We start from the raw sequence: 18012 nt of genomic DNA, 5'->3' as shown, positions 1-18012 counted from the left end.
CAAACTCCAGCTAATATCTTCTAATCCCCTGTTGGTCTGAGAACTACCCACCATAAAAAGCATAACTGGCTGTTTATTTGCACAAGCAAGAGATAACATCTTAAAGTTACAGTCTGCCTTAAGTAGTGGGGATGTGAAGCCCGAAGAAATGAAGCATCCAAGCTCATAATCAAAATTGTGTGTGCTGCCTTCTTCTCTTCCTAATGAGATGTAAACATTTTGGCTGTTGCCTCTTTTGAAAGATATTAATCAAATATATTGGTTAGGAATCACAAAGGCTAGTCCCGTCTGCAAATTACTTCTTTTATAGCATTCTGAAGCTGTGAACAATATGTTAAAAATTTTCCCATGGCGCAACCAAGTAAATACTTGTGGCCCATTTCTATTTATTACAGAGAATAGTTAAATTCTAAGGCATAAATCATGCTTCTCTACTAAAGGCTTTACAAATTCCCAAAGACAAGCCTAATTCCCAATGCAACGATGCTATAAAAGATCAGACACTTCGTTATGGAGAAATCCACATTTGGAGATGTCTTTCAACAATCTTCTCTCAGGACCCAGTCCTGTGAAAGGCACATGCAAGCTGGTGAGCACTGCACTGTGTCAAGCTCCATTAGCTTCAAAATGGCCCTAAAAATTTACATTTCATTTGTCTGTATTTAGATTCTAATATGACAAGTTTAATACTGCCTCAGAAAAAAAACACCACCACCCAAACAAACAAAAACAAACCCCAAGAACAAGCCACTTTTCCCTTTTCTTTCTTCTGGTAAATGACAGCCTTTTGATTTCAAGAAGGAAAGAGATTTCATAGGTCTAAATTACAAAACTGAGAGAAGATGCTACCAGTTTTACCTTTTTTGCACCCCTTACATCAGTTATTGTTATTAGGCAATGTCACTACTGTATCATGAAAGAAAACAAATAACAAGAGTTAGGTGAAGAGATAAGGAAAGATGACTGAAAAGGGAAAATAATTCTTGCTGGTTCTGTAGGTCCTCCTTTTTTCCATTGTAATCCATCCTCTGCCCTGTCCCCAGAAACTGCCCTAAATCAAGGAACTGGCACCTGATGCATTCTGCAGATGGATCAGCCTTGTATATCTGGAACTCAGTATACAGGTGTTTTTTCACTTGTATGAGTTAGTTAACTAGCCAGCAGACAGATCTGTTTGTGGGGCAGGAGCAGGAGTGGAAAATGGAAATGTCTCCTGGCTGATTTACAGAAAGAAAGGCTAAGTGAAAGAGCAGGTCAAATCAGCACTTATTTATAAATATTTCTAATTGCTCTCATTTTCTCCTTAGGCAGACCCTTTCTAGAAGGCTAAACCAATTAACCAGACAGTCCTTGAAAATACTGGACACAAAAAAAAAAAGTGCTAAGGTTTCTGAATCCTTCAAATGTGTTTTGAGTAAGTATTCAGTCAGACATGAGTGCCCCAAAGTCTGAAGGTGAGGATTTCCCTGCCCGCAGTAAATGAGGTGACTTGTTCACTATCTTTCACTTGCTTCACATCCATAGCCCAAGCCATTGACAAATGTTTACTTGACAGCATGCAAAAGCAAATTCCTCCACCCAAGATTAGAATTGTTCAGTCACATTTTTTTTCCTGCTATGTGCTAGAGAGGATGCTAATTTTATATTTTATATATGCCAATTTCTGCTCAGTTTCCACAGGAGCCAACACACTACTATTCCTCACAGATTAAGGCTTCTGGATTTTCCTGCATTTCGCATTCAGAAAAGTAAATGTAGTGTAAATCTCAACGATGTACCAGATCCTGCAGTTACTGGTAAATAATTCACTGATATTGGCAGTGCAAGAGCAAATTTAAGGAGTACAAACGCAGGAGTAAATGCAACTCAATCTGACCTGGAGGCTGAGCCATAGGAGGTGCTATGGCAACCACTGCTGTGGGCTAGGAGGAAAAAGAAATAAAAATGCTCTTCTTCTGTCCCAGTAAATCCTACAAGAATACTCATGTCTGAGGGTAGGTCATCAGTGAACTTGTTGTCTATTTCGGTGCCTTTTGTATTGTATCAATAGAATAAAACCATTTCATTACTATCCAAGAAACCACTCTGGAGAGAACCCAGATTTTGCTCTTGCAAGTGGACGACTGGAAGAAAAGTCTTGATGCTTTGTTTTCTTGCTTCCAGTCACAGTGTACCTTGTAGTTTCCAACAAATGAAAAGAACAAAAGGCATATATTCAATATGAATGATGAGAATCCCCCACGATAAAACATATGAATGATCATTGCTCCAACCCACTTCAATGCTTTTAGCTTTGGGGGAAAAACTCAAGATATCATGCTTGAAAACCATCACCTCTAGTACCACTCAGATAACCTAATAGTGTTAACCAAAATCAAATCCCTGAGCTCAGGAAAATTCAGGCAAGAAGGGAAGTGTGGCAACTGAGTGTATCACAGTATCATCAATCTTCTGATAAGCTAAGAGAGCTAATGAAATTTTCTCAAACAAAAAATGTTAAAAGTTGCAAACCAGCTTAATTACAGTCAGTTATGTTCTAGCACTGGATCAACACTGCATCACAAATGTGATAGTAGAAAAGCATCCAAACTGACAAAATATGATTTACTCTTTAAATGCCTGCAGTGGTATCTTTTCCTACTGTTAACTGCTGATCTGATTTTACACTCTGGTATCAACTAGCATCTTTGGAACGAGAGTAAAACAACAGGAAAACTCTAGTAAATCATCATAGTCATTAACAAACAACAGTGCTTCAGGAAGGTAACTGCCCTAAAAAAGAATCTTCATTCTTTCTTGACACTTCTCTATTTACTTTATTCTTTTTATGGAATGGTCACCATTTAATGAGCAATTATGTACAATATTTACTTGATCAGTAAAGTGATCTCAGTGACTTTAATGCAAGCATTATTCTTAAGAGCCTCTCCATAAAACTAAGAGAAAGTCCTTCACCTCAGGATAATGTTACAGGGAGAACTTCAGTCAGCAGAGCTAAATTTAAAAACAGAGCTCTTGCAAGGTCTAACAACTTGCAAATTTATGATCATATCTAGCACCTCTTTTTTTTATACATTTTCACTGCACAGAATTCAAATGGCTTAATAATACAAAACATTTTAGCAGAAGCTGTAAAAATTCACTACAGAACACATCAGCTCCATCTTCAGTAGTGCCACTTAAGCATCAGCAGGATAAGATGGAAGAGTAGATTCATGCACACTCTTTAGCATCTCCTTACTATTCTAAACATAAAACTTCTTTATCCCATTTATTTCTTCCCCCATTATTTTACTTACACTTTAAAGTCAATACAATCTTTACTACTATATTAAAAAAGTTTATTTAATACAACTATGTTGTTATAATACATAATATATGGTGCTGATACATGTTACTGTATTGAGAAAAAGCACATTTCTAGCAATAAAAAGGAAATATCAGGGTAGTCAGGAATTGAGGTGTGTTTTGCTCTTATCTGATTACACTTTAAAGTAAAATTAAACTTCCTTTATAGTCCCTCATCTAAACAAAGACATTCCAATGACAGCAATAGTTACTCTGCATAAGAGGGCCTTGCATCACCATTAGTGATTTTGTTGCTTAATGGGAATGGAAATAAACTAGACAAGTGAGATATCCTAGCTCTGCTATCACCACTGACCTTAGCTGGCTGCCTTCTACCCTAGCATTCTAGAGGAGCTGAAGCAAAAGGTCACCATATGCACATCTGCACCGTGCACATCTGATCTATGCATTTAAAATCAGCAGCAAAAATATATTTATGACTATTTTGCTGATGATGTGTTTGTTTACTAGTCAGAAAGGGCAACTTCCCAAGTAAATCAGATTGTATATCAATACAGCAAAAAAACCCCTTCTGAAATACTGGGTTAAAGCAGGTTATAAGTTGGACCTAGATCAATTATTTCTGCCTGCAGTTTTCTGGCATATCATTAGGCTAAGGCTGTAATTAGTCCAATTTGTTATCTACATCCTATGGATTTTACTTTATGACTTGGGAAAGCTGATTGGTTGATACAATCTTTTTTTCCCCTTTGACTGTACTCTGAGAAAAGACATAAATAATTCTTTATCAAGCATCTGGTGTCTCCCTAACTCTTTTTAACAGCAAGGTTAGGATCTAAGGATCTATCTTCTCTCTTTTGACATCAAGTTCTTCCAAGTGTATATGTGTAAAGTTTGTGTTGGGTCTCAGAAATCAGAAAATTCAATGTTTTAAGTGTACAAAAAGTGCTAAAGATTTATAAAGAAAGAATATTTATAGATTTAACTTTCCTTTGTGTATTTTTGGTTTGGGCATGTTGTCTAATTATTACAAATTTTTGTGTTTTAATGAGTGTTTCTCTTTGGAGTCGTTTTTTGGTTGGTTTCTTTTTTTAGTAGACTTCATTTTTCTACATACCACATATAGTATGCTATGCTCTAAAATGGTATAGTGGAATGTGGAGAATTTTGTTTTGGGGAAATAATAAATTCCTTTGGCTCTGTACAAAAGGTTTTATTCATCCCTGAGATGCATGATCTTTATCTGCATCTATCTTGGCTTTTCTCTTAATTTAAACAAGAGCCACCTACTGTAAGTCACCTTTTTTTGATTTTTCTTACAGACACATGTTCAACTTGTAGTTGTGCAGCCCCACATTAAAAAAGTACTAAAATTTCTGTTTCTCAAAAGAGTTATGAAGAGTTAATTAATTAATGAATGAAAATGAACATTGATTCCAATATCGAACAGGGGTTTTTTTCTGTCAAGAGTGAAATTCTATCCAACCTGACAGGAAAATAGGAATCTTATTGCCATCTCTAGTTAAGTTGTTCTGCTATACCAGAACATCATGCTTGCCAAAGCATCTTACAGAGCATTACTACATTATCCAGTCTCGTTTAGCATCCCAGGCTCAGAATGAGTTTGGCCACAATATCCCATAAGAGCAAGTGACTTTGGGGCACTACATATGAGACACCTTAGAGAGGCCTGTCTTTCAGAAAGTGTTAAATCTCTGATATGAACACACATTTTGGAGGACTGAAATGGACATCCAAACCTTGAAACCCAACAGAACAGTCTTTTAGAAAACTTTGGCCTTCATAAACACTGATGTAATTCAGGATTAATGCCATCAAGCTGAAAAGATTGCAATAATAAAAGAGCAAGATGAGATTGGACCTAGGCCTCTGAAGTCTAAAATCTCCAATATGTACTTGAAGAGAAATAACTTACTCCAACATTTGGAAAAAAGAGTCTATTGAAAACATGAAACCTCTAAAATGTTACTTGAATGCCAGAAAAGTAATGCTTCAAAAAGCCAAGACAAAAATGCTAAGAGGAACACAAAGAAGTGAGCCAGAAACTCTAACATTTTCATTTCCACGCAGTTCACAAGCTGGGTGAGATCTGAAGCTGCATGGGCATCTATGAGTGTTAGCTGATGCACAGTCCCAGCCCCCAGTGACACAAGTCTGATCTCACAAACTATAAATGAGCTCATAACCTGGACTTAAAGAAAGATTCTTAACTAGAAAAAAACATCAACTCAGAAACATGCACCTTATGATGATACCTACATTTAGCTGTGACTTTGTACCCGCCCAGCGGAGGGTCATGGCCTTCCACAGCATCAAATCCAGCTGACACCAAGACAATCTCTGGATCAAATTCATGGGCAGCTGGCATAATCACAGTCCTGTAGAGTAAACAACACAAAACTGTTAAAAAGTAGAATAACTTCTTTCTTCATTATATAAATTGCCACAACCTCAAAAATCCACAAGAAGATATTTTCTTTTCATTAAACCAATCTTCGTGGTAGCTGTCCAAAACCAAAGTCCAGGCTTCAATCAATGTCTTTCCATAGTCAATCTTCTCAATTTTTCTTTTTCATTCTACACTTGAGAAAAATCAATAATGCAGGTACATGTGAAAACCTCTAATATTACACAGACATCTGTGCCTGTTTTATCCTGCTGCCTATAAAAAGCTGCCTCTTCCAGGGAAGTGACTAATGGTTTACAGAGAGTACTCAAAGCCTGGACTGCTCCAGTTAGTGCGAACTTGGTGTAAATTTGAACTATAAATTTCTTTTGGGAAAATGTTTGCTTTCCAAACTCTTTTTTTTTTTCCTTTTTTTTTCCTTCTTAACATTTTCAAATGTTTGTCGAGGTGGGGGGTCACTCTAGCAAAGGGAAAACACGAAATTCCCTTAATCAACTCCAGACTATGTTGTTAAGCCTTTCCAAGGTCAGGCATAACAGGAATGTGACAACCACAAACTAGTGACAGCAACCCCTGCTGGTGTCAGGAAGATAATTCAGCCTTTCACAGTCACAAAGATTACACTTTTTAACCCCTTCCTTGACAAAATTTCATGGGGATATTTTGTTGCTTTGTTTTCAGTCTCCCCCAAAAACCCAAGTATAAAGGATGTGTTGAAGGAGAAGACAAAACCTAGCACTCTGCACTTGCAGATGCATTCTTTTGGGCTGACTTTCTGAAGGGAAGGTGTGAGGATGGCTTTTACACTAGAATGACAAATGCTGAGCCTGTGATGTCTGCACTTATTCAGAGGGTCATCATTAACATTAAAAGGCAAACACACAAATGAATGTTTTATTCCAAATACATTAAGTCAAGCAAATCCCAGTTGGTTTACACTTGTCAAAGGTTAAGATCAATTTTGTGCATACATAATACTACATGTCCTAGTTCAATAGTTATTTATTTATTATTTCATCAACTTAGGCCAAAGAGATCATGGTTTTGTTGAAAATTAAGTTTTTCCATATCAGAAAACCTGATACTGATAACATTTTAACAACTCTTTAGGTTTTCCTTTAGATTACTTTTTGATTTGTGTTTCATGAATTTTATTTTGTTTTGATTTCTTCAAACTTAATTTTAATATTGGGGATGTGGTCCTGTTGCTTGCTAGCAAAAAAAGGAGAATTCCAAGTAAAAGGTCTTTGCCAGGACATACTGCATTTCAATGAATGTTGTTTTACATTAGAAAAAAAAGAAGGAGGGATAGTGACAACTGCATTTTTATGGTGATTTCAGTGAAACTGCACATGACTGTCTGCAGAAAAAGTGATACAATTTGTCATTAGTAGGCCTCTAATGAAGTATGGACACCAGTACTGAGCAGGACCTAGAGCAACTTGGGAGAACACAACAAAAGTAAAGATTCTGTTAGATGTGACCTAAATGAATAAAATGATAGAATTATATTATTTGATTCATGTAACAGGAGAGTGAACATAATAAAAATCCATGAATATGTAAGTGATAAGTGGTTGATACAGGAGGAAAGAAATGACCTCTTCTGCATTTCTGCTGTGGACAGGACATGAAGTAGTTGCAGCAGGAAAGCTGTAGTTCAGACATGGGAAAGAAGCTTTTTAATAGTAAGGATGGATAATAACTGAAATAAAAAGCTTAAGAAAAAATGAAGAGTCTCCAACTCTTTAAGTTTTTTATAATATGTAAAACAAATACTACCAGGCTTGCTATAGGTTCAAGCTGAAATGGCCCTGAGGGAGAAGGTCAGATTACTCTTCTGGGTCCTTTTTCATGATGTATAACTATATAACACACACACACACATATGAATAATTACATTAGATACTACAGAATAATCTCCACAAAGGTAGGAAACATATCAGGAATAAAGATCTCCTACACAACCACATTTTATCTTTCTTACGTACATACCTTCTGATAGTCTAATTAAATGTTCATTGTCTGAAGTAACACATACTTCCCAAACTTCCCCATGTCTCCAACAGACGTGGCATGGATCGTGATTAATGATGAGATCTGTGGCTGATATGCAGTCAGGATCTGTCCCCATAGCACCATATATATTATACATTGAAAGAAGGAGGGATCCTATGGAGAACCCTCCCTATTTGCAGCCATTTGAGCTTTTGCCCTCCTCCTCTCCATTCATATTTTCTCAAATTCAAGTCAGGCTCTGTTTTTTATTTCTTCATGTCTAATAAAGTGGCAGCACCCTGGAGTACAGCATAGACAGTGTTCAGGAGTCAGAGGGTTGAGGGTGTTCAGTGCAGACAGCAGCTCTGGAAACTCAAGTTGCTGAGCACTAACAAACCTAACCAGACTAACACAGAATGAGATTTTTGAGAGACTCATAGTTTGGAACTCTGGGAAAATCTACCACACTTCTACCACATGTCAAGACATTGCTCAAAAGCATAAAGATGTCAGCACACTTTTTTATAACTTGGAGAAAACAATGCATTTGACCCTTAATCTCATTCTCAGAAGCAGCAAAAAATTGTTTAGCCACAGTTTCTTCAAAATTTTTGACAATAAGTATGTCTGACATGAAAACTGCCAGCCACACTGGCTAACATTAGTAAAGTTATTAAATACTGAGAGCAAGATATTTCAACACAAAACACCAGGAATAGCTATTAACACCATCTTTAATAGTAGTGACTGAGAAATAGCAGCATATTCATAAATCTCTACAGAAGTGATATATAGGCATCTCAGCTAAAGGCATGAGAAGGCTGTAAGGATAATAGCTGGAGGCAGCATTCAGAATTCACAGTTCTGTTACTCCTTTCAGTATCACCTGAATTCACATAGGTAAAACAAGACCCAAGAGGGTTTTTCTGAAAGAGTTATTTCTTTTTAAAATGTACACTATGTCTATTGAATTTCATCAGAAGAATAGCATCCTACTTTTGCTATAATGCTCAAAATTTATGTCAGAAACTCACAAGATTATGACAGAAGTTTTCTGAGCTCCCAAATTATGACAGAACTTTGCTGCTGCTACTCTGCCTACTACGTACCAGAAGAGTTAATCTATGTACTCACAAGACCTGTGCTGTTAATTTCTCTTGCATATTCCATATTTTTGAGGGACTTGGAATGTCAGACCTCACCCATCTTACACTATTCTTGATTTAATACTGAACAGGAACTCTAAAGACTATTCTTTTAAAAGACACTATGGAAAATGTAATCTGTTTACTAGGATGGCAAGCTTGACTCTTCTCTAAAGCATCTCAGGATGTCAGTGGTCCTTATTATAGCAGCCAAGACTACTATTTGGTCTTTCTGAAAGATGATAGCCACAGGTCTCTCAGTTGCAGAGAGGACCATATGCACATTTAGTTCCTGAATTTCTAATCCAGTCTTCCTCCAGTCTTCTCCTTAATGAAGAAGCACTAAAGATTGCTCCCCTTTTGAATGAGTACTATGAGATCTTTGCTCAGAGAAGAGCAGATTAATGTTTGGGAATCACAGGATTTTGTTTCAACTTTTATGTAGGTAGGACCTCTCTAACCTTTATCTTGCCTTGGCAGCAACTTCTTTGAGGTGCGAAACACACATGTAAATTCCTTCACAGAAGCAATAGATACTTTACGCTCTTATGAAGTGCTGTAAGAAATCATATACACACATTTTAAAATATGGACTAAATTTAATCAGGATATAAATAAAGTCTTGTGGCATTGGCCACCTCTCAGACTTCAGTGACATCATTATGCCTGAGTAACTATAGAAAAAAGTTTTGAGGTTGTAAGCTGTAAAGAAAGCCTATACAAAGAGCTAGATTCAATCCCTTTTATTTCCCCAAAGCAACCTGGAAGCTCACTTCAGGACAGTGAGGACAGCCAGACAAGCAGGGACAGTCCTGACCCTTCACTAACTCTTGGAAGAATCATCAGACCCTGTATCTTGCTTTATTCCCATCTCATCTACGCTCTGGAAGGCACAGCAAGGTGCAAGAAAAAGAAATCACACACTGGCTACCTCCTCAGTAGCTCCATAATTGTAGCACTTCCCTTTTCACTTGTCGAAGAACAAAATCCTCTGAAACAGATCATAACAGAAAATATGTTAGGGTTTTGTTGGTTTGGTTGGGGTTTTTTTGTTTGTTTTAAAGCATGCGACTAGCATTGGTCATACACTAACAGATATTCATGTTAACCTTCCCAAATGCCTCAGACCAACCCTATGCTCAGAAGTCAGGCTGCAGCTGGCAGGATTTATTGCAGTGCAAAGGGTCAAAACCACTCATCAGAAATCCCTTGCAAGGGTGCAGAGGCAGCCTGCACTCAGGCCTAGGTAGGAACAGTTACTATCCTACTCACAGCTGGAGGAAGAGCTATGACTTGGCTTTGGTCCATTGGTTACCAGACAGGTATGGACTGGGGACTGGCAGGCCTTCAGCTTCTTGCTTGAAGCCAGCTGGGCTGCAGGGGTTATCAGCAAATAGAACTTGGATCCTTCTCAACAAAACGAGCATTTTTCATCAGACAAGAAGTGAATTTTATTCTTCCGCTATGACTCACCCTCTCCTCTACTCCCTTCTCCAAAGAAAATAAAACACATAAAAGAGATATTTATTTTCTCTGATCCTGAATTATATAGAACTGCAAATATTTGGTACACTGTATTCACCTAATAATGATATCAGACTTACAGTGGCATCTTGCCTGGCTGACTGCTTCTTTCTCTCCTCTCACATTTACATTAATAAACATGTCAAAACCTGGAAGCTCAAGCAGCTGGATCACAGGAATTATTTATCCATGCTGAACCGTGCAGTTACAATAAAACTGTGTCCTTCAGCCCACGTTAGTGCAGATACTCTCTTAAGCTTGATGGTACTGGGAACAGAGCATGTGTCTGGGAAGTTGAAACGATTCCTTTTTGTACCGCTAAAGAGATTTCCCCAAAGAATTAATATGTTCCATTTGGGTATGCTGCTGTTTGCAGAGAAGCCAAGGGATGGCTTCCAGTTGGGTGTAGTCCTAGAGAAAACATCAGGCATGTGATCCTCCCCTCCCCACCAATCTGAACATCAGATGCAAAACATTAAAGAGATTCTACCAAGGGACTCCGTTCCTTTTATTCTTCCATTCTATTTTTATATGTTTAAAGCACATAGTTAGGATGCTCCCAAACATTTGTTCTCCCAGAAGAGATTGCAGAGAAGTACCCAGCCCAGAAATTACTTTGCATGTACCATCACACAGAGCTGGAAATCCCCAATGAAAATTAAGCTGATGTTAATAGCTACAGTTCTTTTGCTGTGTTGGTAATTTAAAAAGGAAATGAGCAGAAATACCAGCCCAGGACAGTAATTTATGTAACTGAGAGAAATAATCCACACAGTTCTAAAACTGCAGATTGAGATGGCTTAGTAACATAAATTCTTTGTTCTTTCCCTAAAATCCTCCAGTGTTTTCATTCAGCAATCTCAAAGTATTTTCAGAACATTAATAAACGGAAAGGCTCATATCTTCAGCTGGTATAAATCAGCACAGCTATTTCTGATTGCATAGTCAGAATTTCTTGTACCCACTTCACAGATGAATCAGCTAAAACTAAAAGCTGGTAAAAGACCGAAGAAATTACTTCTTTGTCTCTGCAAAAACTTTGAAAGAAAATGCAGAAGACTCTAAGTCCACCACTTCAACTAGTAAAAAACACTACAAAAGCACTGATATTTATTCAGCTACACTGGGTCTGTATTTTGAATGAAAGATATACAATGCATTAGTGGTATGAGAGTGGGGGGTTGCCACCAAATGGAGACCCATTCTTTCTTTGTAAGAATGTAAGGCTGTCTGCAGCTTCTCAGTTTCATATCCTGCAAATAATGTATTGTTCCTGTGTTGTCCTACCTTGGAATCGCACAGGTTTAAGTATGCTGTTAAATGCACCCTGGCATGAACACATCAGAAAGTACTTAAAAGATTGCTCCAACAGGTATGTGGAGCTTCTATTATCTATTATTTTTACGTGTTGTTTGCACATGTTTTAATGTAACACAATAACAACTGATGTTCTATACAGAAAGAGTGATTGCCCATTGGAATGGGCTGCCTGGGGAGGTGGTGGAGTCACCGTCACTGGTGGTGTTCAGGAGGAGACTTGATGGGGTACTTGGTGCCATGGGTTATTTGTTTAGGTGGGTTAGATTGGTTGATGGGTTGGACACGATGATCTTGAAGGTCTCTTCCAACCCGGTCTATCCTATTCTATTCTATTCTATTCTATTCTATTCTATTCTATTCTATTCTATTCTATTCTATTCTATTCTATTCTATCACCACATATAGCTACACAGCACTTCTGTACAGCTATTGGGTATTTTTCTTCCTCCATGTTAACTGAGTTTATGCTAATGACTTCTACTAAAAACTTGGTTTATCTTCATAACAATTACACCAATTCTAGTGTCAGCACAAGTTTACCAAGGCCAAACCTAAGAATTTTCCCCCAAATTCCTTGCTGTCATCTGACCATTAGCTTTGTTCTGGACTTATCATCCAAGGTATGACTAAATTCTGCAGACTTTATCTGTATTAGTTTCTGAAGTACACCTTTTATATGATTTTTGCCTTTATGGCCTTTAGATCTTTTATCCTTACAGGTTTCCTTTTTTATACTTTTCAGATATATTTTTTTCTTTATTTTTTTATATGCACAGTCATTATTATTTTTATTTTATAGTTGCTTTATTTTCTGGAGATACAAAGCATATTTTTATTATATTCTTTAAGGGGCAAATGGTACTACAGCAATACAAAATCCTCACTACTGTAAAGCGTGGTTATTTCCCTAGGATTTGCACATAGTATTCAATTTAAGCACATGTCAAAGAGTTTAAAGGGCCAAGGTCTTCCATGGATACAGCCAAGTTAATAATGTCAAATGTTATAATTGTAGGTGCTGCTGACTGAAAACTTTTAGAAGCACCAACAGCTTTGCTTCTTTTTTCTTAGTTTTTTTTCTTCTTTTTGGCTTTTGAAGACATTTTCAGAGCCTAAGGGCTATTATTTGTGGGTTCCTTTTTAAATGAATAATTATTTTGGCATCCTGCATGCAAGTTTCCTGAATTCTATTACAGCTGGAATTGCAACATCTTAGGCACTCAAAAAGCATAAGAAATATTGACTACAGTATTTGCTGATCCTTCCATTTTAATTATTATTTAGAGAGGTGGTTTCATTGTAATTATAAGGACCCTTCTATATTTTTTTCTACAGTATGCCCCAGTTAGAGTTTCTGAACTACAAGAAAAAGAACCAAAATAAGAAAAAGCCAGCAAACAGGAAAAATATGACAAAAACATTACTTTGTGGCTTTCAGAATTCACTTAAACATTAATAGCATAGTCAAATAAAGTTACCTAGCTTCTAGAAGCAGAGGGAAATGCATAAACACATGTTGAATGCACATCCACATCCATTCCAGCACCAAGTAAATTTCTCAGTTCTGTGATATTAAGTAAAGGGATCAGCCAAAAATTATGGTAAGTAAGCTTGCTCAAAGGCTATGGATCTAAGTATTTGTCAAATGGTTATATGCTGAAAGAAGAGGTTATCTTGGAAGGATCAAAGATTTCAGTTATCCAGTATGCAAATATAAAGCCTTTTAATGAAAATATAGGCCAAGACAGCACATGTAATAACAGGGTATCTCCTTGAAGAACACTTTCACCCTAAAAAGTGACTGAGTGAAAAAAAAAATCTGCATTTTCCATTAAATGTTCCTCTCTCATTTATTTAAGAGTCTTATTTGTGGCACTGCTGGCATGATGAAAGAAAAAATTACTATCTTTTTATCTTCTATTTATTTCTCACATCTCAAATAAAGCTGGGTGCTACCATGCCATCCTGTGCAACATAAATAAAACTTATTTACTAAGTTCCAGCTGGTAGCTAAAGGAATGATGTGGCTTCCAAAAGCTGCACAATTGAGGATGATGTATGGGAAGGAGGAAATAGGGGTTTAATTTGCAAAGATGGGACTTAAAATAAAGCACAGCATGACTTAAAATAGTACCACCAACACTGAGAAAGTAAAATGCAAACATTTTATGTCAATTACTTTTCTATCAAAGCCATTCTGACATGTATGGGAAATGGTACTGATGCATGCATATATACTATCAAGTGTTATCCTCAAATCTCATTTAAGATAGCATCTAGCTTTCAACATGTGTCATAAAAAATCAGTTTGATGCCCACTTCTTCTTATTCCTCTATTGTAGAGAAGAAAATACAAAACAATAAGCAAATCTTTGTACAGCTTTTCTGCCATAAATATAATAAGCAAATTTGAGGTATTTTAAGTTTTCTGGTTTAAAATTTGCTGCTTAGAAAACCTACTATGTTTCTATCATGTCTGAGTGCTCTACAGTGCTTTCCATAACAAATTAACTAGTGGCTTTGCCTTTGTAGTAAGCAACATCTTTCACTGATGTTTTATCACAAATTTAGTGGGTTAGGCTTAAAATGGAGACATCATAAAGCAATACTACTACTAAACCAGTTCACTCTCCCAGTAAATGTCATTACATAGTAAATAAGATTGTTCCTAAGACAAAAAAAAGCCCACAACTGTTATACTGTGCTATAGGTTAAACAGATGTAAATGCTTGCCAAGATGTGTTGCATGCATAAGAGTTCATAAGATGAATGATATCATTTCATATGCTGTACTGGTTGAAAACAAATGATATTCCCCAGTATTAGCATCATGAATTTACCACATTTTACAATTGTAGGGCTCTATCCTATTCTTTTTCTTTTCTTTTGGTCTCAGCCCTGAGTTTTTGTGTGTTACTTTTCCCTTAATTTTGTGTTGGGGGAGCAGGCAGGTTGTCCCTTGTGCTAAACCATGACGCGTCTATTGAAAAGCATATTCTTTTGAGCATATTCTACCTTTTGGTATACTTTTGGAGTACTTGACACTTCCAAAATTACTTAGCAATCTATGACCACTGTTGAGACCAAGACAAGTGTAGGACCTATTTAACTTACGCTCCACAGGAATGTTAGACTTGGAGAACAGAAGGAAATGATGGTGTTTGGAATTAGCTAAAAAGAGAAGAGTGCTCTGGAGTATGAAGTTTGTCTACCTTTACAAAAAAACATTAGGCAAGCTTTTCAGTTTGGGCATAAGGCATACAGCTTCACAAACAGCTTGAATGAGGAAAATACACTACCTAAAATTTAGTGCTATTGATGGGACAACAGTTTGATTTGCAATGTTAACAATATGCTTATGTCACCACTGAAAGCGATTACTAGATTTTAAAGTTCAGAATTTAGAGTTTTTGTTTCTTACAAAAGTGAAATCTGGGGAAGAAGGAAGGGTAAATCTTATTCTAAACTGCCTGGAGAGATGCTGCAGCATCTGAAACAAAAGACAAGATGTTCAGGAGAAACTGAAATAAAAATTAAAAAGGCTATATATTCCCATTCATAGACACAATGAGGGAAACAAAATGTTTTTTCTTGAACACAGGGAAAGGAAAAACAGAGAGCTCTGAAAAATAAGAATCAACACCACCACCACCATGGAATTCAGGAATAACATGACTCCTGCAAAAATGTTTCTAGTTTCATTTTTCTAACAAGGAAGGAAAAGTGAACAGCAAAGAATTTGAAATCTTAGCCCGAGAAATAAAATATGAAAATGCAGATATACTGCAAAGTGATTTAATGTTTTACTTAACTTTGATTGACTTCATGTAGCCAACATTTCTCCTTATAGATTTTATCTGCCATTTGCAAAATAAAAGTCAAGTCTTGTGGTCCTAGACCTCTTTCGTGGTGCATGTGGAAGAAGAAAATCTCATGCCGTTGGACTCTGCCCATCTGCCCAGCCTGTCGAGGTCCCTCTGCAGAGCCTCTCTACCCTCCAGCAGAGCTTTTGTTTGTGCCAAGCATTTTACAGCAGAAAGGCAATTCTACTCATCCCAAGAGTCACACTGATGCAATGCTAATTTGTTTGCCAATCATTTACACCAACTCTTCATGTAGCCAGGACCCCTGATGAAGGTCAGAGGAAAAATCAAGGTGAAGTTTGGGATTTCCTGCAGATCATAGACAATTATATATTGTTATTTCTGAATTTGCCTTTCCCCCATGAATTTATATGTCTACACTTCTGTTACAAAACTGAACTGCTCACACCTCTTTTAATCATTTTTGGATCCTATCTGGAGTGGTAAACTAAATAGTTTCCTCAACAGCATGGAACACAAAAGACTTTTTCTACCATATGTTGCAGTAATAAAAGACAAAGCTGTTTCCTGTTATTGGCTGGTCCATCCTCATGTAAGAATTTGCCTTGGAAACTGAGATTGATTAGAACTTCAAGAAAATGTAAGAATTAACAGAAGCACATAGTTTGTCTGTCTCAATTTACAATGTTGAAGCTAGCAACACAAACATCTCTAAGCATGATTTCTGCTTCTAGCCTTATTTTTGATGCTCTCATCTCTCAGAGTGGCAGCCAAAACAATACAATCATTTAGGTTGAGTACATCAGCAAAATAGTTGTTGTAAATATAATTAAAATGTACAATCAGATCAACTTTGTTTAAAAAGGAAAAAAAAAAAAAAGTTAAAAAAAATAGTTGTTCCTCCAGATTTGATATCTGAATGACACAAGGTATCACACAAGTCAAAAAACCCCTTGACCTTTCACTGAAGCCAAATATATTTGACGAAACATTCATTTTCCATGTATTTCATAGACCCCTTCAGGAGTTAATTTCTCTCTATGGACTTGACTTTACTCCATTTTATCATGCTTATTGCAAGGAAATTAACATTTCTTTCTTAAGTAATTTTATAATTTTAAATCCCTTACTTAAAATTGACAACAGACTAGTTGACAAAGTAGCACATTTTATGCTGCTGTCCTCCCAACTCTGTAAAGATCTCTTTGCTGTGAGTTCTTTGATTCCAGTTGCCAACCTATATAAACACCCAAGGAATTATACATCAGCAGAGAAATTTGGCTCACTCTTCCCATCTACTCTTGGTTAGAATTACTCTTCCAACATAAAATCGCCAAACCTGTCACATGGAGTTGTGCAATCACACTGATTAGGAGGAAGTTTTTATCATTGCTAATGCATGGGAGGTCATCCAATAGATTTTCGAGTTGTGGCCCCTTGAAGAAATGTTAGAAGACTGCTGGCACCTAAGCAAAAAGAATTTGTCAGCCCTTCAGCATAAACACCTAAGGAAAATATTACTTACATAAATCTGTAATCTCTGTATTGTTTTTCTTTAGGATAGTTCAGTCTTTGGAAGCCAAAGCAGAACTCTATGTTAGTAATGATGTTAAGGATATCTACAGATCATCTAAGCTGACTTGAATTTTGCAGTCCTACATTCAGCACTTTCTGACTTTTGTGAATTCATAATGTTAATCAAATAATAGATAAACTTGTAGGGGTTTTATTCTCATTTGTTGGGCAATCCATGGAAAATGTTTTTTTAATCCAGTTCTGCACACTTGAGAGACATCACTGATCAAATACTAATCTTCTTACCGAGTGCCAAATAAATTATTTGTATTTGTTATTTATATTATTTACCTTGTACAGCTTCCAAAAGGCATTGCAGTAGTACCAATATAATTTGAAATTTCATGGCATAGCCTTTAAATAGGTAACAAATTATTTTATACCTTCAATTCTAGCAAAAATCTGAGCTTTTAGTTGTGAATCTTGAAATTCAATTCCAATCTTAAGCAGTAGTTGAAACCCTGACACTGGGAATCCCAGCAACCTGTCAGTCCAAGCGGAAACTCAGTCAGGAGGGAAATAGTTATCGTTGAAGAGACTTGACTGTGGAACACGAGTTCGTAGAGTCTTGGCTGCTATGACACAAAGCAAGACAGCTTTCTCACCACCTCACTGCACCGCTTTCTTCAGTTAAAAAGCAATGACAGAGATGAGGAGTATCAAACAGCAAAGAGTACTTAAAAATAAGCTGATACTGTCAAGGGCGATACTTTCATCATCCCTCGGGCTCTACTCCCTTCTCTTTAAATTCCATTGAATCACCAAAGGAGAATTCTGGCCCAGTCATGGAAAAAAGGAAACCAAACCAACCCAACCCAAAATTTAAAAATCAGAGGCTAAACCAATAATTGAGTACTCTAATTTGTAATCTAAGAAATCCTTTTAGCAG

At 36.7% G+C, this 18012-nt stretch overlaps 1 protein-coding gene across 12 annotated transcripts in view; it reads right to left on the bottom strand.

The window, feature by feature from the left end:
• HDAC9 (histone deacetylase 9) overlaps window positions 1-18012 on the bottom strand; it is a 471044-nt gene that overhangs the window by 52359 nt on the left and 400673 nt on the right. For 11 of the 12 annotated variants that reach the window (XM_054161160.1, XM_054161166.1, XM_054161156.1 and 8 more), the window contains one exon: window positions 5590-5708. In XM_054161160.1, the coding sequence (XP_054017135.1) occupies window positions 5590-5708 (119 nt within the window). Of the gene's footprint in view, window positions 1-5589; window positions 5709-18012 lie in introns of those variants that run through there. The other variant, XR_008462230.1, reaches the window with a different exon arrangement.

Source organism: Dryobates pubescens, chromosome 4 (assembly GCF_014839835.1).
Source record: "Dryobates pubescens isolate bDryPub1 chromosome 4, bDryPub1.pri, whole genome shotgun sequence".
NCBI lineage: Eukaryota > Metazoa > Chordata > Aves > Piciformes > Picidae > Dryobates > Dryobates pubescens.
Note: the sequence above shows the minus strand (reverse complement) of the source record. Positions and strands in the feature narration are given on the sequence as shown.